A 26,627-nucleotide genomic window follows, 5' to 3' on the forward strand; every position below is an offset into this window, starting at 1 on the left:
ACTCTTTAAGAAACAGAATATTCAATGACCGTCTGGAACAGACACCCTTGTATGAGAGATATTTTAAATAAATGGGAAGTAGATGTGTGCATGGATTCAGGGATAGATTAGTGGCTTGCTCCCACATACCAGTAGATTCAGGAGAAAGTCAGTTTCCAAACAAAGACACTTTGTTACAGAAAGAAATGAAGAATATTTGAAGGGCTTCTCTAGTGTTATTTAGGGTGCTGGTTGTAAGGATACACAAACATATACAAAAAGCAATAACAAAATTAAAACCATTTTATTTCTTAATTCAGTATTTGGACTTTATTTTCTATTTTTCATGTTTGGGTAACAAACTTTCTCGCGGCAGCTGGTGGGTTACAATTTCAACATGGATGGCACCCTTCTCACCGCCATAGCCAAGTACAAAAATAAATAACTGTTGATGTAAAGTCATTGGCAATGTCCCACACGTGGTCAAAAAACGATCAAAAAGTTGAAAGTAAAATTAAATATTAAGAGTATGCTTTAGGGGTCAGTCCATTCAAAGGTTTTTTTTGTAGTATACTTAAAGATACTGGAGACAAGAAATATTGACAAACGCAAGAAATCAAGATCTGATAGACCCTTGAACATTTTTTTTTTAAAACAAGATAAACAACCTAACTCCCATTGGTACACATTAAAGACACAAACTGTTGATTTCCTGAGCTATCTCTTAGCCTTTGAATAATGTATCTGAATTATCATACACTGCAGATAAAACACACACACACATTTCCTGAGATATCTCAGTCTTGTTCGAGCCAAAATCTTTAAAAAGAAAATACATATAAATACTCAGTTATATGGAAAGACTCTCAATGGCAAATGCATCTGACAATAAGGGAATGTTTAGAATTTGTATTACAGTCAGAGGGGGTTAGTAACAGCTTAAAAATCCATCTGACTTTAAATGATGAAACATAATAATACAAGCATTAATTATTATGACAGTCAAGACCAGCACAGGCCAACTATGCCGACTTAATCTGAGAGGGAAAAATATTTCAAAGAAACACAGGAAATGTTATTCTCTGTAGTTTTACGTGTCATTTTAGTTTTTTAAACAGCATACTTCTAGAAGATATAACATTTCAGAATAAATCATAACAAAGGAATGTGAAGTGAATAAGAACATATCAAATACATCAAAATGTCTCTTCTTTTCATACATTTCTATTTAACGATTTCATTATAAAGAGAGACCCAAGTAAGAAAGTCATTCTGCTGTTTTCAGTCAGCTGTGCCAAATGCTACTACTCAACACAAGTCAAAACCATAGAAACAAAACCTGTTCCTGAAAATGACAAAAACAAGTGCTGCTTATGCAACACATGCAAAGTATCTCTATACTATGCCACCTGGACATTTTATTATAGGCCAGTGACTCATCTTAACACTTCATACTATGCAAGCCTATACTGGTACCATTTCATTTGAAATTATTTTAATGTCATGACTCTCACCATCAAAATGTAGTGTTAAATGGCATTCTGCCTGATAGACCTGTTACAACAGATCAGCAAGCTTTATGTTATATGTATATATACAGTAAATATATATTCATAAGATTATATTTTTTAGCACACAATCTGTTGCACCCATGTGGACATCCGTATTAGAATTTTAGGACATATTTGAGGAGTGCATACACTACTGAAAAGTGTTTAGGTTAAACAAAGCTATGTCTCCACAGGTTATAGCAAAGATGACAGATTAAAGGGCACTTTTACATGTTAACACTAAAGTTTGGGCTGTTGGTTATAGACAAAGCTAAGCATTAACATTCAAATTCAGTTATTCATTAATCTAAACTAGTCTAAAAGAAAAGTATCAGAAATAACAACATTTTGTAAAAGAACGGAGAGATATATGGATGTTATACAGTAGCTGTTCTATCATGGAAAATGTTCTCCTAAAAGCAAACAGTGAAGAGCAATACTTCATCGCAACTTCTTTACAACTCTGGAAAATCAGTTGAAAATGACCTCACAACTTCCTGCCAGCCCTTTGGGATGTATTACTAACAGCCACTGGTGAGTGACTTCCTGTCTGTGGTTTGCAATTGCATACGCTGCAGATATTTCTTCAGTGCCATAAGTCAGTCCAGTGGATGTAAGCGAGAATTTCAGTTGTGTTAGCAATACTATCACCCATAGCCTAAGGATTCAAAAGTTATATCGGTAGACAAAGCAAATATTGTACATTTGTAGAAAAATAAAACAAAAATACACTAAAATGGCGAACTTGCCCATTTAATACATATAGGAGTTACTTCAAAACATTAAATGTGAATTTAGATTTTATGTACACATACTTCAACACATTTAGAACTAATACTAAAATATGCTTGTAGAGCTGTGAGACAGGATATTACTAAGAGAGCACAAGTTCATTGTAGGAACAAACCTAAAAAGAGTTTCAAACACAAAATATGTTTATGTCCAACATGTCCTACAATAAATAGAGACAAATCTAGCAAAATTTGTGTATAGCTTTACATTACCTTCTTTTTTTTTTAAGTCAGTGGAAATCTGCATTGTGCAAAAACCTGAGAATAGACAACTGCAGATTTTTTTTTCTTTCATTCTGTTTTTCAGACAAAGAGCAAACACGATCTATCATCTGTTATACTGATATGGCAAACGTCATTTTAAAAGGCTAGAGGAGGAAAAGTCCTGCGCCAGGCTCAACAGTGAGTGTTCGGAATAGGACAGTTTGGTTATTCGTGGTGAGCTCTCATACCCAGTACTGATTTTTTTTCAGGGCAGGGTTTGTTGTCCGGCAGTGCTGCAGTAACTCAGGATCTGCCTCCTTTGAGTCCATGCTGGACATAGGAATGTTATTGGCAGGATCTGTTTTCCGAAATGTCTCCTGACTGACGTCCCCATTTTTGGGCTTGGTGGCAACCGTCTGAACGTCGTGCTTTCCCGTCTTATTCCGGCGCACCAGATAGTACGCCAGAACAGCAGCTAGAATCAACAGCAGGAGGATGATCAATATGGGAATAAGGATGGACCACAGGGTGCCCCGTCTGGATACCATTGGGGTCTTGTGTGAACCTGGATTTGGGGCGGCTGTTGTTGGGCCCACTCCTCTCCACCTTGGATGCGTATCCTTGCTGTCAGGTAATTTGGGGTTTTTTATGACTGTTGCTCCATATACACCTGTGGGACTGTAGGGGGCAGTGGTGAACGGTAGGACACACTCAGCAGGCGGGACCCCATGAGCTTTGAGAAGCAAGCGGGCCTCGTCTTTACCGTCAGTCCCTGCCTGTTTACCCGTGTTGTTCAGGATCTCTAGTGCAACAAGTCCGTCATCCAAGTCCTTTTGTGTGAAGGTGTTCACAGGCTCGCCCTCCCCTTCGCCTTTCATTTTAACAAACCGTGCCGACTTTGGCTTCTGGATGACTGTGAATGTTGGGAGTGTCTTCGCCTTGTCGGCAAGCGGAGTTGCGTCTAGTAGCTTTCCATCAACCAGGACAGTAGCACCTCTGGGAAGCAGCGGATCCTTTGCTATCTTCGCCAGTGGCTTCACTGTGATGTTCAGGACAGAAGAAACGTTGGCAGCTCTGCTTCGCGCCAGGAATGGTATGCTGTCCCGAGGTGACGTCGACGCCACAAAGCGCACACTGACCCGACCCTCGTTGATTTGCTTTTGGGTGAAGGCGTGGGTTGTTTGCCTGTCCACCATTACAGCGGCGTACTTAGGCGTGCCGATGATTTTGTAGAGGACCTCCTCCTCAATGGGTCCACCAGTACTGGCTTTTAGCATGGATTCGGTGATGGGGGTTTCATCATCTCCTTGCAGGACATAGATCTCTGCGGGTTTGGTTAGCACCAGCGTGTGGGCCAGAATGCCAATATGGAGTGTGTATGGCGTGGTGTGGTGCTTGCCATCTGAGACTGTGAACTCCATAAAACCCTCAGAGAGGCTTCCGTGACTTACGAATGCCACCCTATCAGCATTAATGTCCTCCTGGGTGAATTCGCTGATTTGTTCATTGGTATCAGTGTTGATGAGCTGGCCGTTGGAGGGGCTTTTGATGATGGTGAAGCGCACCTCATCAGGGGTGTTGTCCTCGTCGATGGTGTTGAGGTACTGCTTGGAGAGGACCTCCGTGGAACCCTGCAGGACCTCCAGCAGCAGCTCCAAGCTCACCAGCTCCGGGGGGCTGGAGTCACGTGGTCGGAGGCTCAGGTGGAAGATCTCCTCCAGAACCAAAGCGGACTGCGGTGGGCTGGAGGGCCCCCTGCTGTGCGGGTTGAGCCAAGCGCGGAAGGAGAAGCTGTCAGAGGAGGCCCCAGAGTCGCCGTGCTGGTACTCCAGGTCACCGCTGTTCACGTCTTCCTGGAGGAAGTACGGGGCGTCGTGTGTGAGATCCACACCACCCAGAGTGAGCCGGCCATGGACGGGGAACTCCTTAACCTTGTACAGCACATCCTGGGTGCCACGCTCTGACTCAGGGAGGCTGGCCAGCAGGTTGGAGGCGTCCAGTCGGGAGCTGTCTATGACCTTACTCTGGCCTTGCACTACGTCTAAACCTGGGAACACAATAGACAACAAATAGACATCAATACAACACAATAGCTTCTTATACATCAATGACAACAGTTTATGCATTGTCAAAGAGTTACATATTAACTGGCTAACAGTTCTCTTTACTTGTTGTGTTGTATTTGTATTTGTATTTTGTAGCTGAAATGTATTAATCATTTATTAATTAGCTGACATCTGAGATGTGCAGAATGGCATATAATCTCATACCTTTATTCTTCCAGAGCTGAGATGAAACATTGTGATCGGCGGCATAGAAAGACACGGTGATGGGTAGGAGGACGGCCGAGGCCGAAGGTGATGACGACTGCAGCTGCAGCGAGTCACGTACAACCCAGAAGGGTTCCTCGGGCATCTGGTGCTCATAGTAGATGTTTCCAGCCTCCAGCTGAGCAGCAGGGGGGAAACAAACACTTTCATTAGGCCAACAGCTGTGTCCACATCATTTGGGATGCACTCCTATTTATATAAAAACAATTTGCAAAAGGACACCCATATGGCAGGTGTCAACATGTTCCAAACAAGGGATCATTCTATGTCAGCTATTAGCTAGAGAAGAGCACATTTTGATCCATCAGTCAGATAAACAGAATTGATGGCACATTGTTCTTGGCCTGAAATATTCTGGGCATATCAGAAGAGGATGACATTCACCAGGTAATTATATCAGGATTCAGAGGGTAAACAAGTTGAGCTGAGGGCTGTTTGTTTTTTAGCAGGCCTCCCCGGCTTGCAATTACTTGAGCTGAGCTCACTGTACTGTGCTGAGTCGGGGAAGGAGTCTTTTATACGGTCACTGATATCCAGCCACTTAATTTCCAAACGACACTGCTGTAGAGGGGTGTAATTCAGTGGTGCTAATGTGTGTTGTTGCTTGCTGAAATGGAAGGTCCACTGTGTTGGACAAACTAACAAGACTTAATTACTAAACACTTGAAATTATGTGTACCATTGATGAGTTTTCTCTTAGCCTTTCTAATCAGGACAAATGGGTCGTCTGTCCTGAATTTAAGGGGTAATGTATTAAGTGTGCAACAAGATTCCCATGCTGACAGGGTGCTGTGCCACTGGATAGGGCTGTTCAGAGGCCTCTATGGTGTGTAACAGAGAGCAGAGCAACAATATCAGGTTAACACAACTCCTCATTGTCCTCAGTGGCCTGAAAAGGCAGAATGCACTAAAGCATCCAAAGATATCATCATTGCTCATGTAAACCCCTGATACTCGCATTTACATGATTTATGATTCATTTATTATTAATCTCATTTGAAAGAACATCCTGATTATTTTTTAATGTACACCCTTATATTAGGACTGTAGTATGATTATGATATACAGCTAAATGTGTTGCTTCCAGTTTAACATGCTCACAGTTTTTTTTTTTTACTCAACATGGTTCCTCACAGCCCTTACCTCTGCTTGTGAGAAGGTCGTTATCTCTTCAAACCGGTTTCTCTGGATCTGCCTGATGAGTCTCCCGCGCCGAGGCGGTTTCTGCAGCGAGTACCTGAGCTCATTTCCACTGTCATCAGTCACAGCCTTCAGCATACCACTGCTGATTGCCTGTTTGGTCCCTAAGAAAACAAAAAAACATGTTTTTTTCCCCCCTTATAACTAATGTTGGACTAAATGTGAACCAGGATAGGCAGTTAAAGTGATTATATTCCGACACGTCTGATTTGAATCTCAGCAGCCTGCGTCATTATTTGTCACCGGCTAATTTAGGATAGCATAAACACCACACTGATGATGTGTATGCTCCCCACGAGCAACACACCTGGGAACACCATGAGTTCCTCTCCTGTTTCCACGGTAATGGTTGGCTGCCTGGCGGTGACAACAAACTGATAAAGCGGTGATGTGTGCTCTCCATCCGTCACGGTAAACCTGAAGCCCCCAGACTCCGAGCCTGAGAGAGAGAGAGCGTTGTCAATTAGAGAAATGCACCATGATCCAGACTGCCTGGTCCTTTATCACCGAAAGCCAGGCATGGCAGCCCATAATGTCAAGATACAGCTTACAGGAGGCTTGGGACAAATACCACTGGATGCTGTGTGGTAACATATCATGAAATGGCAGGCCTGGTGTTGGGGTGTTTGGGGGGAAACTATGAAAACATATACCCACACGTTGGCATAAAGCCCTGTGTAGTGTTTCCCAAGAGGCTTTCAGACTATGACTGGGGAGGGGTGGAGGCTATGATATACCTTGATGACTGAAAATGATCTCGCCGTTGTCGATTTGTGCCTGAGTGAAATTGTCAAGGCTTTCATCAGGAGATATTTTTAGAGCCACCATCCCATTAGTGAGTACTTCAACAGAATAAATCACTTCATCTTTCGGTGTGTCCGCATCCTGGGTATTGAGCTCCGTATTGGTGATTTCGGCCTCTTCACCAACAAGAACCTGAGGAAGAAAAAAAAACAACACACAATAACACATTTTCGAAAAACACAAAAACGTTTTGTTGCAGTAGAGACAGAGTTTTGTTTTTTGGTGTCTGGCAAAGTGGCTTGACTTGTTATCTGAAGACAAAGCTTAGTGCATATGGGTATTAACCTCCCAGGGCAGCGGTTTAATAGACTCTAATGGCTGTGTTGCTGAAAGGAACATTAATTGAAAGAAATGGGCCAGACGTCTTGAAAGACACTCTGAGATGGGCAGAATCAGTGGGGAAAAGTCAGAGGCTTGCCGTGAAAGGCATATATTGATTTGTTCAGCGCTGTTCTCTCTGCTGCCTCCATCAAGACTCTCCAGACAGGGGAAAAAAAAAGACTGCTGGGGAAATTCAGAGAGTAGAGTGCTGTCCCAGATAAGCCAGGGCTATTATTCTGTCTCCTTGCGGCATTTTGAATGGTGGAATATGCAACCTTCAAAGCCACACAGGTGCCTGGAAAGTGGGTTCACGGTCATATTGTCTTTGTATGTTGGGAGCACGATTTAAGCTCTGATCGAAATAACATGTAAAAATGGCCAGGTCAGTGTTCTCTAGTGAAGGTGGTAAACGCTGCCATATAACGGCCTGTCTCCCGTGGCTTCACTGATTTAGACAACCACACAGTGACGTCACGTGGTGAGTGGGTGAGTGAGTGTGTGTGAAAACGTCCAGTAGATGGCGACATCGGTCCACTGCTACTGTGTCACTCAGGCCCGTGCTGAGGCAAAGGCTCACAACACAATCAGTCTCGAAATTGTGCAGGAAATTGATAATTCATGTTGTAATCAATGTGCTATACAAACAAAATTGATCACAAGCTGTGTGGCAAATTCTATTTAGTCCTGAACAGTCAGTAATATCTCACTCGAGGGCATCTTGGGAAATGTGCTGAAATCATGCATGATGTTTAAAATGGTCTCCACAGGGTGCACTTCACCATTTGAGCAAAACTAGAGGGCGCCAGGAACAGGGGCAAATCTTAAGCCTAATGAGTCTTTGCTCCGGGCTCAGGGCTTTAATAGACAGCAGCTGTGGACAAGGCTAGCCAGGCAGGGTCTGTGGTGATCAGTTTCTGTCACGGCTGTGTTATTCATCAAGTCTGATCATCTGCTGTAGGTCGGGGTGCTCACACTTCCTGTCTTAAATCACACACAGAGCAGGGGCTGGTCCACGAGAGAGAGAGAGCGAGAGAGAGAAGGAGAGAGAGAGAGAGAGAAAGAGAGAGGATTGAGAGAGAGAGAGAGTGAGTGAGTGAGAGAGTGAGAGAGAGAGAGAGAGAGAGAGAGAGAGAGAGAGAGAGTGAGAGGGTGAGAGAGAGAGAGTGAGAGAGTGAGTGAGTGAGATAGTGAGAGAGAGAGAGAGAGAGAGAGAGAGAGAGAGAGAGAGAGAGAGAGGATAGGGCTGCATGAATGTGGCCAGTATGCAAGAGGAAGATATATCATTATATTCCATTTTGTGGGAATGAGGCTGAGCAATGGATTGGTTGGCTCTCGTGGCTGCCCCAGAAGCAGAATTCCAGCCACAGTCATGGTTCTCCAAAAATATGTGTTACCAAGGAGACCCGAAACCACAAAGTCCAAAAAGCTGAATGATACACTTGGTTTCTATTTAAGTGTCTATACTTCATTTTTTTCCAACAAAATGTATTCTCTACTATTCGCTTTGATTGTTTTTTCAGATGTTTGATAAATACCAAAAACAATTCCAGAGATGACGTTACCTCTATTCCTGTGTTGCGCTCGAGTAATGGCGGCTCATCATTGATGGGGATGACGGTGACACCAAAAGTGATGGGGAAGCTTCTTCTGGTGTTCTCAAAGTCAGATGCAGTGAGAGTGAAGCTGTCCTCTGTGGTCTCTGTACTGTCGTGCAGGTAGTAGACAACCTTCCTCTTGACCTAAAATGGACAAAACAAATCCAAGGAAGTTAGGTTGGGCTTTTTTCTTTTGCAAGGGAAGACATCACATGTTCCAGATATCAGTCACATATGACGCAGGATCTGTAGTTGATCCATTCCACTCGAAGAGACACATATAGACCACAAAATGTGTGTTTTGCGCCGTCTCTTTCATTATAAACTCATCACTGGTTCAGTGAGCTGCACCTTTGTTTACAATCCCCTAATTACCAGCACAGGGAATTCACCATCATACCCAGGGCAATTTAAAGAAGTTATATTCATAATGAGCTTTGAGTTGTGGAGGGGGTGAAGCAAAGTTTATTGATTAAAGGTATTAAGTCAGTGGACACCCACAAAGACAAAAATGGTGCTTATATCCTTACTCTGTGATTTATCACGTCATTTTGAGTGCCTCTTTTTTGAGTGATATAGCCCCTGGTCATGTGCATACATGGGGAGTTCAGTCAGCAGCTCAGTCAGGCCCCAACACTCTCACAGTGTGGAAATAATTGGCTCCAGATGAGTGGAACAACTCAGAGAAAGGCATAATAACACCTCTGATTGCAGAATAGGAGTTCACAATTTGATCAGAAATGAAAATAAACTATTTCTAACTAAAAATCCAAAGTGGCTGTCAGTTTGTGAGAGGGTGTTAGTAGTATAGAAGATGTTTTACATGAAATATCTTGGGAAAGGTCTGGATTTTGGACAAATTCTGGACAAAATTAGTAATACATTTAAACCATTTGAAAATAATTCATAACAAATATGACTATGTAGACATATTGTATAACCAAATCAAAAGGGAGTGTTGCCACTTTACATTAAGGCTTCATTAATAACCATGATTAACATCACCATGTGTTCTGCTAATCAATCACGGTCTGCATCCAGGATATTCTTATCAGCATTAGTCATTGCAAGCATAGCATGAATAAGCCATGAACTCCAGCATGAACCAATATTTACTGTACTGCTTGATTCAGGCTCAACTGCTTTATAATGAATGTTCCTTAATACAACCTTAACTCAACAGGACAACTTACAACATGCTTTCGTGTTGATTAAGCTCAAAAGTTTTCTTCTGAATGGATGATGGATGAATGCAGTGCCTACGATGTATAGATATCTGCCTGGCTTTTGTCTCTCCCTGATGAACAACAAAGCAAAGTGAGCAAGGGAGAGTCTGCGGTTTGTGTGAACCACCCAGTTCAACGGTATCATGTTCTTCCCACAGCGTCTTAAATACAGTGTGAATGCCCAATGTGTGCATTTCCTGCATCACACTTCCACAGTAGAAGGCAATTAGTCTGACTTCAGCTTACTGAACTCCACTCTAGCCTCACATCGCACGAGAAAAAAAAAGCCAGACTGCATGAAAGGAACCACTGCTCCCACATGTGTCGAGCGAGAGAAATGTTGGGAGTGATGTCCGATAATGAGCACGCCACGTCCGTCTTTAATTTAGGAACAATTACACTCTCGTTCCAGTCCTGTGCGAGCCCACAGTCTGCAGCTCTCTGCGTCAATGTGGAAGTCATTTAGGGAATTGCTGTGCTTTGTCCTCTCTGACTTGCGTGTCTGTTGCATAACCTGGAGGGAAAAAACACTGAGCACTGAAAGTTCCTGCTTTTGCACATAGGAGCTAGTCTTATTCATAACTTGAAAAGATGATGATTTGTCCAGAGTGTCTTTGTTACATCTGAATGGGTTCCTTTCCCTGTTTATTTCCCCCTTGACTAATCAGATTTAGCTGAATCATGGCTATAGCATGTGGGTTCTATTAGTTCAGATGGAGCTCACAGTGAACCTTTTGAGAGAATGCATCTGGCAAAGCGCGGGAAGGCTGTGTGCACATGCATTATTATAGGAATATATGGGCCAGTTTATTTTGGCTCCGGGCGGACGAGCAGCACTGTCAGATTTTCCACCGTGCGGCAGAGGGGAGGAGAGGTGGGCAGGACTACATGCTGGAGTCCACACTAGAGTGACTAACAGCCTCCACTAGGCTCTCGAGTACACGCCGAGCCCATGACGCTTTTCCACCGGCACACGCTTCATGCACTTTTCATTCTTTCCAGGCTCCTCACAGACTTCAGAAACCACACTGGTAGTAAAGATGATCATATATAGACATTCTGTGCTTCTGAGCACAATTCCAGGAAGACTTCTCTCAGAACCTGAAGTATAGACTACTCTCTGTTTTATACACAGGTTACCCTTTTTTAACTTTTTCTCTAGAAAACTGGTTGTATTCCTTGGAACGTGTAATTATGTAAATTAAGCAGATGACAGTATAGTAGGGATGACACAAAATATATATATATAAATATAAATCGATTATTGATTGGCACATTATTTTATCAATATGTTTTTGAGGCATCAGTGTCTTAACTGACACTGACATTTGAATGAGATACCTATATTACGAGCACACTGTATACCTACTAAGCTGTTATATAATCTTTGAATACTCTCTCCCCATTTTATCCACTATTCATTTTGTATGATTCATATATATATACACCATCTTCTTTATCTTTATATGTATCGTGTATATTTGCCACAAGTATGCTGAAATGCTTATCCTGATACTTGAAGTCATGGAGTCACGTATGAAGTCATCTGCCATGTTTCTGATTCTCTCCCCTCCCTCTCTCATACCTACCCTTCTGCCACCCCCCTCCCTTTTTTCTATCTCTACCTCTCTACCTGGCCGTCTCCAAGCAGAGGGGCCCCCCCTTATGACCTGAGGTTCTGTTTAAGGTTTCAACAGGGCCTGAAGCCTTTGCAACTTAGATAATTAAGCGTTTATGTAGTTAATTATACCTATATCTGAAAAATGCCGATGCACATCGATAATAATGGGGAACATTTTCTGATTATTGATGCATGAAAAAAGCATCAATCCCAAGCCTACAGGATAGGTGGAGACACAAGACCTACCTCATCCCAGGTAAAGGAGGACAGCTCAAAATCGTCCCCCTCCAGGTAACGAATATCTCCATGCTGTGGGGCCTCTTCCACTATGAAGTCAATATTGGCCATCCTGTAGAAGGCGTGGGATATATTGAGCAGCTCCTGTGACAGCGCCACGGCCCCCCCTTCCTTCACAGTGAAGTTGAAGGTTTGAACTGGGATGAGCCGTGGGACGATGTTGATCTGCACCTCCAGGTCCTCCACTGTGGTGAAGCCATTGCTGACTTCAATGGTGAAGACATCATAGCCCTGGACTGAGGTGGACACGTAGAGGATGCGGCCCTTATTGATGTCCTCCTGTGTGAAGGTTTGGATGAAGTCCAGCACCGGGGCCACTGTGCTTTCGGAGTCATTGATCATCTTCACTACGTGTCCCAGTCGTGGGGGATCTTTAATGGTATACACCATTTCAGTAGGCAGGATATCAGGTTGCTCTACCTTTGGGGGAAAAAATGAATGCATTCAGTGATTTCAGTTCTCCAGTCTGTTTATATTGAAACACATGAATGTATACTATACATTAAACATCTTTGAAACCCAGCTTGAGTCATCTCCCAGTCATGTTCAAATATTTTTTTAAAGAGTGACTATGTGTGTGTGTTGGGGGGGGGATTATGTGAACACCTCTCTGAATGCACTAGACCAAATAATCCCGTATGACATTGTGGTAAAACATGAGTTGCTTACTTTAGATGATTTTTCTGTATGGGATGTCTTCAGTAACTACCATAGCCCCAAATTGACATGTAATGTATGTGACTAGTCAGTTGGAGTAAAGCAGGATTGTAAAATTATAGTGCACAGTGACAGATTTACTACCCCACACATCTAAGACTTGTGAAGCAGTGATGTGTTTCTTTGATCTAGGGACTATGATTTTGCGATTTTTGTGAAGCAGTCAAGTTTTTGATTTTGTCAATGAACGTCTCTGCCAGGGCCTCATGCAGCTATGTGCCAGTTCTTAATCTCCTTAGTTAAAATATGTCTGTTTATATAGTCCTCTTTGATAAACAAAAGGCAATGTTGGGCTCTCAAACTACTTTGAACATATGATGAAAAAGAGATTTGTCTCAAAGATCCTGTCCTTTGGGTACACTTTGTCTATAGTCTTTTGACTATAGTCTGTCACAAATTAGTTTAAGACACACATTGCACAAAGACACGTCATTTCTGTTTTTAAGTGTGGAGTTAATTAAGGCTCAATTTGAAAAAACAAAAAAAGTTGCACGTAAGTGATCTCAAATTAACCCTTACAACACAGAAAGTATATTTTCACTAAAAAAAGTATATGTGATGGTGCTTAACAATTCGTCCCATTGACTAAATCATTTCCATGATAACAGCCATCAACATTTATTATCTTCAAGGATATGAAAAAAGAGATTTTACCTTCAAATGATCTTGGGCTATTACTGTATGTTCTCCCTCATATGAGATTATGTTCTTGTTATTGATCACTTTGGGTTCAGACAAGTAGCCTTGTTTGAAGATTTTGATCCTGAATATTCCATCTTCTGAGAGTTCTTTGCATCGTACTGTGAAGCTAAAAGAATCTTTTGACTTTAAACTGTAGTCATGGTGTTCATATGACACCACACCCTTTTTCAAATCCTTTTGTGTGAACTGTGAGGCCTCAATTCCACTGACGATGATCCTCCCATCACTTGGGGGTGCTGTCACCTCGTATATAATCTCACTGGCATCTTGGACATACGCATTTGTGTCAGCGCTAAGCAAAGTTGTGTTCAGTGTCTTGGTACTGCCGTGGTCCATGACTGCGATGCTGTTGTTCACCACATGAAGGTATGGTTCCCCAGCTTGGATCTCAAGCAAGGCTGTTGTCTTGTGCAAACCGTCAGAGACCTGAAGTTGGAACCTCTCACGATCCGCCCCATGGTGAACGAAGAGGACTTTGTGGTCCCTCAGGTCGGCTTGAGTGAAGCGGTACAGGGCCTGGGAGGGATCTGCGGTGGAGACTATGTTACCTGACAAAATTCCTACACGTACATAAACCAGATGAGTATCATTGAAGTCTGAGTCGTTGTCGTCAAACAGGATGTCCTCCGTGGTCAACAACCTCTCTCCGTTCCGCACCACATTGAAGGTCTTGTCAATGACACGTTGTGGCACATGATCATTTTTAGACTGAACTGATATCCTGAAAGTTCCACTCAAGGACTCCTGTTTGTCAGTACTGACACTGCCCTCTGTTTGCTCATATGCCTGGAAGGTGAAGTAGTCGTCGCCTGTTTCAGATCCATCGTGTTTGTAAATGAGCCTGTCCAAGAGCAGGTCTTCATTACTGAACACTCCAACAGCACCTTCAAACCTGGGATAACCTGGTGGAGACTCTCTAAGGAGGTGACCATACTGTGGGCCTTGCAAAATTTTATACACATAGTCTGGTAAGTTGGGTGCCTCAATCCAGAGATACTCTTTATTTAAGATGTTCTCCCCTCCCTCAAGGACAGTGAGCCGCTCGTTGGTTAAAACTGGAGTGTTTGAGTCAGCCAGGATTGTAATTGGGAACGTGTACATGGGAGAATACTGATTCTCCGCTAACACTTTAAACTGAAATTGGTCCGGCACATCGACCGCTATTTGGACTGTTGGCATGTAGCTGATATGGGCACTTGCCAGTTCTTGCTGAGTGAATGTATCACCTTCTGTGAGTTCTCTGCCTTGTAACTGTAGAGTCCCCAGGGTTGGAGGCTTCACGAGGATATATTGTATTGAATCCAGTTCCAAGGTTGTTCCAGTCACTGTTGCCTGAAGTTCTGCTTGTGAAATGACTGTTTGCTGCCCTGCCTCTACCTCCAATGGAACAATATTTGTCACCCTCACTTTAGCAGGTGTGATCTTGATCAGAAAGGTGTTGTCTGTCAGTGACTGTTGTCCAAGATGGACATCAAACTGAACATACTCAGTCACTATTTCTTCCTGATCACTTGTGTCTGTGCTGATGTACCTTAAACGGTTTTGTTCCAAATCTGACTGCCGAAAATAGGTCACCTTCCTTGGCACATCATTACCTGCAGTGGTTGACTGCAGTTCACCATATCTCAGAGGTTGAGTGATATTGTATAAAACATCTCCATTTCTGGGAGTGACGAAAACAGCCAATTGTTGTATGCCAATGGTAGAATTACCACCTTGAGATATAAGAACACCTGTGTTGGTCACAAGGTTAATCTGTGGTTGTGTCACAGATAGCCTAAATGTGGTGGGCTCACTAGAAGATTGACCATCCGATACCATTAATTTCAGTCCTGCTCCACTCCCACCCTTATGTATATAGTAAATGAGCCCATCCTTTAACTGCCTACAAGTGAATTGACTGATGCTCTCTCCTGGCTGCTGCACATTCTCTAGGTATCCCTCTGGTGTGTTTGACTCGGCGATCACACGAACAATCAAGTCATCACACCGAGTGTCTGAATCGACAATCTTTATGAGGTTGGGGCTCAGACGAGTGCGTCCATTTGCAGTGATCGCGATGTCCCCACTGCTCAGTTGGGGGATGTCATTGACAGGGATGATTTCCACTGGAAGGACATACTGCCGAGGGGTTTTCAGGCAGTCTGGAAGGAAGCCACTACTATGGGCTACAACTTCAAGTTCAATCTGGTCACCATACCTTTCATTTCCGTCATGAAGATACTTAATTTTCTTACTGACAACATCCAGGAGAGTAAATTTCTTTGTTCGTCTGCTGTTGATGTTCATATCCACTAATCCGTACCAGGGATCATTTACAAGAGTGAAAATGATTTGAGATTGCCGGATGCCAGCTGCAGCTATATCAAAGGTTGGGCTTAGGTTGTTAATGTCTAAGTAGGCTTCGCCTCCTTCAGGAACAAGTAAAGTTGTGAAATCAAGAAGCTTTGTGACATTTTGGAAGATTTCTGGCATGTCGTTAGTTGGGATACAATGTCTTTCTTCAGGATTTACATCAACATATCGAATTCGAACAGGGGCAGTGGTGGTGGGTGTCTCAAATTCGTCATAAGTTGAGTAATCATAGTCCTCGCCCTCACACTTAACATGCACATCTTTAGTGACCAATGCATCCTGAAGGCTTTTGTCCTTTTCGTTCACTTTAATTTCCCCCAAACATCCAATGAATGATTCTGACGTCACTTGTTCCTCCATCCGTGACAAGTAGTTTGCCTCTCGAAATACATCTTTCATCTTGCCCTGAATTCCTCCTAAATACAGATTCCCAATCAAGTCCAATTTATCTTCCCCACTTATGGGAATGGATACAGACTGACTGTCCACATTCATTTCAAACTTGTCAGAGTCGACCTGAACTCTAATTCTGTGCCACTGATCATCATCAAGCTGTACCTTCAGGTTGTCAAGCGCCACAATGCCATTGCCCAAGTCCACCACCCCTTTCAAATACCCACCCACAACACCCAGAGCTATCAAGTCTGACTCTCGTCCAGGATGAAAGGCCAAGAGAGCGTCTTCAATAGTGGTCTTCATCAACAGCTCAAGAGTGTGAATGTCACTGCTGGTCCTGACCCACGTGGGCAACGAAACAAAGGAGTCAGGGCTGATGAAGCTTATAGCCTCCCCGTCGGCAGCTTCAAACTCGTCACTGCAGAGCTCCTTTGTGTCTTGACAGTCTGTGGTTTCTGAGGCAAGTATATCAAACTGATGAGACTCAAACTTGACATCAGTGATGCAGCCTCGAAACGGAGGGACAGCATGGTTGAGATATGACGCATCCAAGTCGTCTTTGCCCCCGAGGAAAACACCAATATCAATGTTGAGGTCATCTTCACCTTCTCGCACATCAGTGTCAGTGGTAAATAGGTCATCAACTGCCATTGTGAATTTGGATTCTTTCAGAGTGATGGATACATGATGGTCCAGAAGGTTGTTTAGCTGAAGACCCTGTGATGATGAAAGGACTACCTCTCCAAACCCCATATTCATTCTTGCCTGCAAACAAACAAAGAAGAGATGAGGCATTTGCTATTGCGTGTGTTTGTGTGTATGCATGTGTGTGCATGTGATAAAACAATAACATTGATGCATCTATCTTCATTGTTCAAAGCATTTGATACTAATTCAGTTGCTGGAATGAAATACAGACAGTGGTACTAAAGAGAAGCTACAATTCATGATTGAACCAAAAATGTCACTGGAATAGCTTTCAGATGAGTAAAGTCTGACCACATTTTAATTAGAATCATAAGATCCTAGATGTTATTTTTCTTCATAGTTTTCACATGGAGCATACATGGTTGTTTACACACTTTCTTAGCTATATTGTGCCTTTCTCAAAGTCTGTTGTACATTCAAAAAGAAACTAAACTCACAAAATTCCATTCATATTTTTTTTTGTGCAAATGTGAAGCTAGCTGATTTCATGTTTATAGAAATAGAACATTAGAAAATAGAATATTTAAACACTGAAGTTTCCTTTTACTTGAGTGGAGTTTTAGATTTTACTTCATAACATTTATGTTGCCCTCCGAATTGTTTAGAAAATTAATAATTGTTTTGACAAATAATAGCATCCTGACCTGTAACTTGCCATTGTAGAGTTCTATAGACAGGTAGTCCTGAACACCTGCAGCAAGGAGAAGAAGACCACTCCGTTTGCTTGTCTTGAACTGCAGAGAAAGATCGAAGTTGGAGAGGTCTTGGATGGCATGTATCTTACAGAAACTGTCTCCAAAATAGGATGCTGTAGAAAGAGAAACAGAAAACAGAACAAGATTTTAGCATTTGGTGAATTTCATTATTGCATTCACACTAAGCTAAGGGTAATATTACACCATGGGTATGTGGCCATTTTGTCTTGATGAGTTGGGACACGTATGACCTAACATGCACTTGGATACTTCCAGCTGGACCAGCTGTTGCAAAAAAGAGAAGCGGCCAAAGGGATCTTCTCAATAAGCCGGAGGATGTCTCTCGCCAAGACATTAGTCATTGTCCCTCGAGACTTTCTCGGCTTCAAGTCCAAATTGGGGTTTCCCAAGCATTTTATCACCTGTCTCGCTTTTTTTAAGAAACGTAAAATAAACCGGCAATCCACGATGTCCCATATTCTCTCAAATGAAACTGTCGGACCTCCAAAGCAGTGGTTTCCAGTGGCTGAGCCAAGAGATATAGCCCCTAAGAGCTCGTTTCACAACTACCCAATCTCACTTTGGATCAAAGGTCACACGCAGAAAATCTTGCTGGAAGGATTCTGAGCAGGCATGGGAGATAATAGACAAACACCCAACAATGCTGCATTTTCCCAATCTGGTTCCTGAAGGTTGTGGAAACAGTGCTATGGTGAACATAAACAACCAGCTCTAACCATAATATAGCTGCGGGCCTATTTGTTTAACTGCAACACATCTGCACCGGTGAATGTTTCAACTCCACTGCAGCTATCAAACTAAGTGGGACCAGCTAAATGTTATGTTTGGGGCTGTGTTATATCAGAGTACATACACAGCTATGAAGTTCAATTGGCCAACAGCCATTTGGATATAAGATTCCCACATTTCCTTATTATATAGTGCAACACTTAATATGTCTTGTCTTATTAAATCTCTATGCATTTAGGATCAGACATTGCTTATCTTGTTACCATACACTTTCATTAGCAAAGATGTGCGGAATTGTCTAAATATGGAGCTAAATCATCACAGTGTCAGTCAATATAACAACAACCAGATGTAGGTTTTGAAATTTAAAATTCACACTAAACACACTAAATTGATATGTATATACAAAGGATATTCCCAAAAAAAGATCTGTAATGCTTAATTTCTGACCATTTACAAAATAGTGTTTTGGTGTTCGCGAGTAGCATAGGGTGATTTTGCTTCACTAACTAATATGACTAATCACCCTTAGTCATAGTGCTCTACTCTTAGTATCTCAAATCATGCCACTAAATAAATAAATAAATAAATGGTTATACAAGACAAGTCTTAATATGGCACTCTAAAAGGTCTGTTGACTGCAGCACTAACTTCTGTCAATCACAATGTACTGCACGTCACAGAGCGGCAGAGACAGACTTTGTGTAATGCACAGTTTGAGGTGAGGGTTATTTTTACATTGGCAAAGGATTGTGCAATCAGGACTGAATCAGAGAATTCGGCGTTTGGCAGTAAACAAACACAGGGTGTCCAAGTGTAAGGCAGGACAGGAGCCAATAATACAGAAGTTTGTGAGCCGCAAAAGTGGGGGTGGGGGGATGGGGTTGGGGACAAGAGAGTCAATTGAATTAACGAAAAAAAAGAAAAGAAATCACAATCAGCTTTATGATCCTCCAGGCTTAGCTTTTCTTGGATAGCTCTCACAGAAAATGAGGAGAAAATATGTGACTCCAAAGCGAAGCCAAGTCGTTCAGCCCCCAGACTTCGTGGTTCATGTAGAGCTAACTGCAGCTGGTGAGGAGGGAGAGGGCTCTGGAACAACCAATGCTTTACACCGGCCGTTCACAGGAGAATAGGTGACCAGACATGGTACTCTTTATCTGCCCCAGACGTCTATGAAGGCGACTTCAGGGAACAACAATGTCATCTCTGCAGTGCCTGTACTGAAACAGCTGTTTTGTATTACTGGCTGCCAAACATCCATTTCAAGCATGGCTATATGGTGCTCAAACCTAAATAATCATGCTGGGATGATGGAGGGTTTAACTCTGTGGGAACTGATTGATAACACTGGCTTCTCCATGTGCTCGCTGGCACCATAGCAGAAAGACATTGTAGGCCCGAGTGAAAAGTAATATGTGACGTGACGTGCCATAACTCATGAGTTACTGCTAAGAGCGCCTCAGAGGGTCAAGTAGAAGTCCAGGTAGTGCGGTGCAATGACTGTACAGATGACCATTTCTCGAATGAAACCATGTGAGTGGAATGAACACGGCAGCTCTCTCTCTAACTCTCTCTCTCTCTCTCTCTCCATTGAAAGGCTGCTAACCACACCCTGTAGTGAACAACGGCTTATTATGAGTTGTGACATCCCCGGCTCTTTCCAAAGCGATGGCTACAATTTTATGACTGGTCTATGTTGTACTTCTAATGTTTAAAGGCACTGAAAACCGATGAATGAATCTTCCCATTGTAAGTGAAGCCCCCTTTTTTCCCTTCTTCCCTGCCCCCCCCCCCCTCTTTGCTTTTTCTTCCTCAACCCGTCTGGAAAACACATGAGGTTGAAGGAGCAGTCACATCAACAGGAAGCTGCATAACTGTCCAGTATGCAGCATAGGGTTTGATGAAGTTCATGGGTCTCAGATTAGATGTGTGGGCCTTGCTGGTCTTGAAAAAGTAGTAGTATCAATTAGTAAATGTAATCATTTAAAATGACCCTGAAGGTGACATTTTATGTCAACTTTGTCTGCTCAATATCCAATAGATTATGAATGCAACATTGCAAGGACATTCAGGTCCTTACTTCAGGCGTGATCGATAGTCTTATAGTTTGATATCAGGCAAACAAGTACAGAAAGAGGCTCCAATGATTCTGTAAAAGCTAGCAAATCATTTAGATATGGCATGAATTGAAAAGTGATTCAAATCTAAATATTTGTGCCATTAATTATTGACAGAAAACAATTCCTAACAAACCCATCACCAGGGAAACTGACCTCTTACAATCAAACCAGCTTATCTTGTGGCACTAGTGAAATCATGGTCAGTTGTCTATATTTACAGTGGTAATGCTGGTCTTTTTTTGAGGGATTTGCCTACGCCAGAACACCACAAGGGCTGGATATAATTTAGTGAAGCATGCAATGATGGGGAGTTGGTATCTCCATTTATAGATATGACATCAAACACTAAATGGGTACATGATTGTGCTTGTCAAAAAGTAACATTTCCCACCAGTTGTACAATGAGTAAATCTGAATTTCCCAGAGCAGTCTTTTTTCCCATATTATTCAAGGACATTTTTATAGGATGCTGAAAATAGTTGATACTCATTTCATACTCTATTCTTACACATATTCTGTAGCGAAGAGAAGGTTTTTATGCGATCAGAGTCAAAAGAACATAAAATACTGGCCCTGTCTTGCCAGTGCTCTCTCATTTGGAGCTATTATGAGTCATCATAGCTGTTCTGGCACATCATGTAACTCAGGCGACGTTCCCAGACCAAACATGATGACCAAGTGTTTGCAATCAGGAGCTACACTCCTGTACACGTAGCCTCTAAATCTGATAATAGTAACAAATCCCCCTATTTAGAGGCACTCCTGCGAGTAAGGACATGGTAAAACCCAGCAGGCCATAGCTTGGGTGTTTTATAGAGCCCAGCGCTCTCTTTTGTGAACTCACCAGGGACCCACATTTACTACCATTCTGGAGCCAGACCTCTGTTAGAACTCCAACACCGAGAGGAGAAACAAAACATTGTTCTTCTTTCCTTTCAAATTTACATACATCCTGTCCCTCTGAGATTTGTGCAAGAGGCAGAGGGAGAGCAGAATAAAACATAAATACGGGCCCCAGTATAAATTACACTGCATCTGGCCACCCCTCTGCTAATAATTAAATCTTTTCAGCTCTTTCATAAAAATGTACTCTGGGACACTGGTAAGGAAATGTCTTGCTGGAAAAAATCCGGAGTTTCCATATGTGGGAGACGCAAAGCACACCAGAGTGAGTTCAGCTGTGCAAAAAGCAACCTAGAGGAGACAAAGGAAAATTTGGAGACAGCTATATCTACCCCCCCCCCCCCCCCCCCCCCCCCCCCCCCCCCCCCCCCCCACCCCTCCAAAAAAAACCTCTGTTGTCTACAAATGATTCATGACGAAGACACCAATGTTTCATTCCAAGTGAGAGAAAAGGAATAATATTTGGAGTCAGATTTTAGTTTGTGCTGGAATGTACTTGTATGAAACAGCGGGCACCAGCAACACATTCCAGAAGGGAGCCGTTGCCTCTCTGGCTGTTCCTGTGCCGTTTTCATCAAAAGATTAAACCTCAGTCTTCGCCTCTGAGCAGGAAACAGGGCAGATCCGAGAGGTGAGGGGTGAGAGGCAAGCAGAGGAGGCAGAGATAAAATGGGGCTCACATATGGAAGGATAATCACAAAGCCTCCCCAGTCTTGCATGCTTTAGCCCACTGTCATTGCCAATTCAAATATCAGTTGTTGGCACGCCATGAATTTCATGTTGGATTTGTTACGGCTCTTATGTGAATTTTAGGGTCCTTTATGATCACACGTGTCTTGCCTCTGAGCTTGACTCCGACTCTGAGGAGTGTTTACCTTTGAACGCTACATTTTCCATGATGGTGAGGAAAGGCTAGTTCGATTCAGGTTCATCACACCTCAAAGAAAGACTAATAGCCATCATCATCATATATGTGCTGCTTGTATGATTTCACTCACCTCTTGGTATTGTAGGAAAAACAGAAACCTCAACAGGGCTATTGTATGAGCCCAAAAGCTAGGTCAGGTTTATGACCAGGCAGTACAAAGAACATCTCTGTCAGGCATGGCAAACTACGGAAGCCATCAACTGCCCAAGGTCCCTGTGGGTGGGTCTGTTGAAATAATTCCCCCCTGTGACATCAGAAGAACACCCCCCCCCCCGCCCCCCACCCCCACCCCCCTTCAGGTTTTCCTTATTTTCAAAACTGTTACACAACTGCTTAACTATAGCGGGCAACCGAGACAACAAGTGAGTATCTGCATCAGTCTATTTCATCTGCCCTTTAAATAGCAAACTAAGACGGTAGAATACTTGTATCGCCTTAGATCCTGTCCTTCTCCAAAGGCAATGAAAGGAGAAATCTGGTCGGGGGCCCTGAGTCCAGGGGTCCTGAGATTGGATTTCCTCAAAGGGCCCTTGCGTAGACCTCAGGACACTGCTCACATTCTTCATGACTAAACTTTCAGATATAGTTGGAGTTGAAGGTAAATGCCGCCACCAGCAGTGAGTGAGTCACGCTTAATTGAAAACATCTGCTAACTAACCATCAGTGCCGCTGCTGATGTGACCTTCATAAACAGGACAATGCAAGCTTTTACCATTTTGTTTTTTTTCCCCTCAGTCACTGGTCATTGGTCTGATAAATATCAGTTGGATGTTATGCTTTCAACGGGGTGGAAAATACTCAGTGAGAAGGAGAATGCTTTCCATTAATCAGGTCATGAATAGCAACATCTGGACATTTGGCCTCGGCGACAATATGTTCCTCTAAACTAAGTCGGTGTGGTTATGGGCAGGCTTAGAGGCAGTGGGACACAAGGCCATATTCTCAGCACCCTTACTACATATTACTTACACAAGACCAGTGGCACTCGTGTGAGAGTACAAGAGGCCCCATAGCAAACTAGGCTCACTCTGTACGTTAGTATATATTTCATCAAGCCATGTTGCTGGCCCCTAATGCTTTGCAGCTGAAAGAACACTAAGGGACTGATGCTGCTCAGTTTGACTCGCCCTTCCCCCTTAAAAATGTCCTTTTTGTTTCCATTTAGGGTCCTGGTGAATGCTTTAACAGCAGATTTCTGGTTCCAGCAATAGAGAGTTTCCCCTGAAGCCTTCAATCATGGTGTTCAGTTGCTGAGTCCCCCCCCACCCCCTCCCCTCAGTAAGGGGCCACTCCACCCATTACGGTCCGCTGCTTGCGCCACCGTTTCCAAGACGCTACTGTTTGAGGCCCCACCCTGCTCTGCAGGCGCAGTCTGCCATTTGGGAGACAGCAGGTCTGCCAAAGCCTCTGTTCTCCCTCCCCTGGCACTCGTGGCTCAAAATAAACAGCCCTTTCAAGGAAACCCTGAAATTCTGCAACGGCCTTAAACACCACTCAAATGTTCCACCCCTGATTTACTTATTCATTATTTCTGTAATGCTCCTGTTTTTTTTTTTTTTTAGACGTACCAAGCCTAGATTGAGGTTGGTCTCAATTACCATGGAAAATCTTTTGTCACAGCAAGCAACTGAACTGAAAAATAAAAGCATCCATAACAAAAAATTGATATCAGATACCACTAAACCACGTCCGTTTTCAGTGTGTATAGTACTTAGTACTTTAAGACTGACTCCACTGCACAATAAACAATAGGCCATACCACCACTGGACTGACGTGTAAAATGCAGGTAGATAACAAATGGCGTTATGGTCTTTACCCAGATCATTGACCTAATTTTGGAGTTACTCTGGGATTAAGTTACTCTGGGGTAGAATACAACTTGCTGTTGTTTGTTATGGTGTACCTAGTAAGCATTTCCATGCCCCATTTGGGTTAATGGTTTAAACATGTGGCTCCCACCGAAATTCCCCTGGGCAGAAGATGTTCAGCCTCTCTGCCATCAGTCATGGGCTGCGACTCCGCGCAACATCCTGTCACACACTGCACCCGTGTCCTTTGAACAGCCCCCATGTTCTGAACAGCCCTGATGCGTCCCCTTTTAGATCACAGTGTGCCTCCCAGGAGAAAGATACTCGGCCTCCCTGGAGAAACGTTACACGTAGTTTGTCACAGTGCTCATTAAATAAAAAAGGTTTTAAAAAAAAAGAGAGAAAAAATATATTTCCCCTCTATTTGCACTTCTGTGATAAGCATCACAAAGCAATTTAATTCTTCGCTATCTAAACAGCTTTTGCAGTGTTTAAGCAGATGTAATTACGAGCAATTGCACCTCATTGCATGCAATTGTTTTCAATGTTATCTCTTCATTCCATGCGTTCAAATCAACTGCTATCCACTCAGCAGCAACCACCCCCTCTCTGTGACTGTGTGCAAGCTACTCTCAAGAGGGGTTTGCATTAAACTATGTACAGCCGACTCCAGGCAGACCTCCTACATCTATCACTTTGAACTGGTCCTCGATTAATGCTGTTTCTAAATGACAGCATGTCTCTAAAGATTTGTATCATGGTATGGTGATATTTCTTTGTTTATTTCTAAAATGAAAATATGGCTTCACAGTGTGTCAGTCACAGACGTCAGGAGGAAGATTGTCAGTGTTGTTGGGGAAAGCAAGATATCAGTTACAAGCCGAAGACATGTTTGATGTTGTCATGGTATAATTATGTTTATGAAAGCAATTGTCTTGTCTGAGTGCAGAGATCAAGGATGCCCTACCTACAGATGGTTCGTGGAGATGTTGGTGTAAAGCACACATCTACGGCCACATTTTTACAAATGATGGAGACAGGTCCTCAGCTTTATTTAGATTTATGAGCACATTCTTCCAGCTCAACGTGTCATGGTATGGTTCTTTTCCCCCCCATTCCAGACAGGCTATATTGACATTCCTGTCACTCAGAGACAAACATCCATCCAGCAAACCTGATATCAATACTTGATGAACGGTTATGTGCACGCAAGTGGTGGTATTGAAAGCTCGGGAGAAGTTAAACCAAATGTCCCTGCTGTGACTGCAATCACTGTATTGGTAACATGAGAATATTATTGATGGGACGGCATACATGTCGTCTCGCTCTCCTCCGAGTCTGGCACAGATCTGGCCCTGTTGTGGCCATGATGTGGTCGATCACATGGTGTCTGTGTCAAACTGTTCTTTATTTTTTCATTCATAGGTAGGCCTACTTGCTGACACCCACTTATCAACACCACTGTGGCAGCCTGGCTTTTAAATGCTGCAATCAGATGACCTCGTCCTTTGACATTTAATGAACCTATAACATACTCTGGCATTAGCGCTGTCCATGCATTTATTTCTATTCCTGTCGTTTAGTGCATACTCTCATATGGCTAAATGTACAATTTCATGTTTTTTTTGCTAACAAACAGTACATGTCTGTTCTGCTCCATCGTTATGCTTTACCAGCATTTGTTCTCTTGTTGTACTAGGGTCTCAGAGATAAGCATGTGACATGCATATTGCCCCTTGGAGCTATTAATCTTCCTCTCTACTCCTTTCCATCTTATTTGGGACTAATCTATCATACACCCTGCACACTTGATCTACCACCCCCCCCACCCCCCCACCCCCCACAGCCCAGGTGCAGGCCACATGTAATGATTTAACAGACATTACCCGGCACCAATCTGTGGGGACACATAGAAAGCAAGTTGAGTCAGCGTTCAGTCATTGCTCCTCTACAAAAGAACAGTGCTGAACCCCCTTAAACCTATCGTTTAAATCAAGGTCTTGCAGGTGCTGTGCTGTAAGATTCTCTAAAGAGACAGTCAGGTAGGGGGAAGGCAGGCGAAAAGCTACAGCACATCGTTCCTCATGCATACCAACACAGTCTATGAGAAAACCACATAATTCCAGATTCACCACAAGCTTGACCTTTTGCATTGGATGTTTTCCCTTTCTCCAGATCGAGGGAGATTCTGTGACATTCTGTTATTAGAGGGTACCATAGGGCAGCGAGGAGGAACTAACTATTTGGTCGTGTTCTCTCCTCATTAAAATGAAAGCAATACACTGTGTCCATAAACCGAGGAGGGGGGAATGAACTGGGGCCCACTTCACCACGAGGCAGAGTAAAACGATCTGCAGATGTGCGCAGTGGTGCTTCCCCTAAAAGTAAGCATACTGTCTAAACAAAGTGGTGAGATGTCAATGACTGTAAGGATGTATGTGCCACATGTGTTGTATATGCACATAATGTCCACTAATATTACTCAAGGGAGTGGAGTTGCATGCGAAGGAACACCATAGACATGAAGGCAGACATGAACTCTAAGATCAGAGATTGACTGTATTTTCATTTTCTTTGACAGCCGTTTTTCAAAGCATAAAACAATGATGAACAGTAATAGTAA

General features: G+C 43.0%; 1 protein-coding gene across 1 annotated transcript in view; it reads right to left on the reverse strand.

Annotated features, from left to right (window-relative positions):
• Positions 1-267: 267 nt before the first annotated feature.
• Positions 268-26,627, reverse strand: part of cspg4 (chondroitin sulfate proteoglycan 4) — a 38,913-nt gene continuing 12,553 nt past the window's right edge. Inside the window, exons 2-10 of the mRNA XM_031565219.2 lie at positions 17,441-17,604; positions 13,290-16,853; positions 11,868-12,338; positions 8,742-8,918; positions 6,792-6,990; positions 6,362-6,493; positions 5,998-6,158; positions 4,795-4,972; positions 268-4,571 (exon numbers count right to left, since the gene is read on the reverse strand). Of these exons, the coding sequence (XP_031421079.1) occupies positions 2,767-4,571; positions 4,795-4,972; positions 5,998-6,158; positions 6,362-6,493; positions 6,792-6,990; positions 8,742-8,918; positions 11,868-12,338; positions 13,290-16,853; positions 17,441-17,604 (6,851 nt within the window). The 3' untranslated portion in view covers positions 268-2,766. The remainder of the gene's footprint in view (positions 4,572-4,794; positions 4,973-5,997; positions 6,159-6,361; positions 6,494-6,791; positions 6,991-8,741; positions 8,919-11,867; positions 12,339-13,289; positions 16,854-17,440; positions 17,605-26,627) is intronic.

This window comes from Clupea harengus, chromosome 3, assembly GCF_900700415.2.
Source record: "Clupea harengus chromosome 3, Ch_v2.0.2, whole genome shotgun sequence".
Taxonomy (NCBI): Eukaryota; Metazoa; Chordata; class Actinopteri; order Clupeiformes; family Clupeidae; genus Clupea; species Clupea harengus.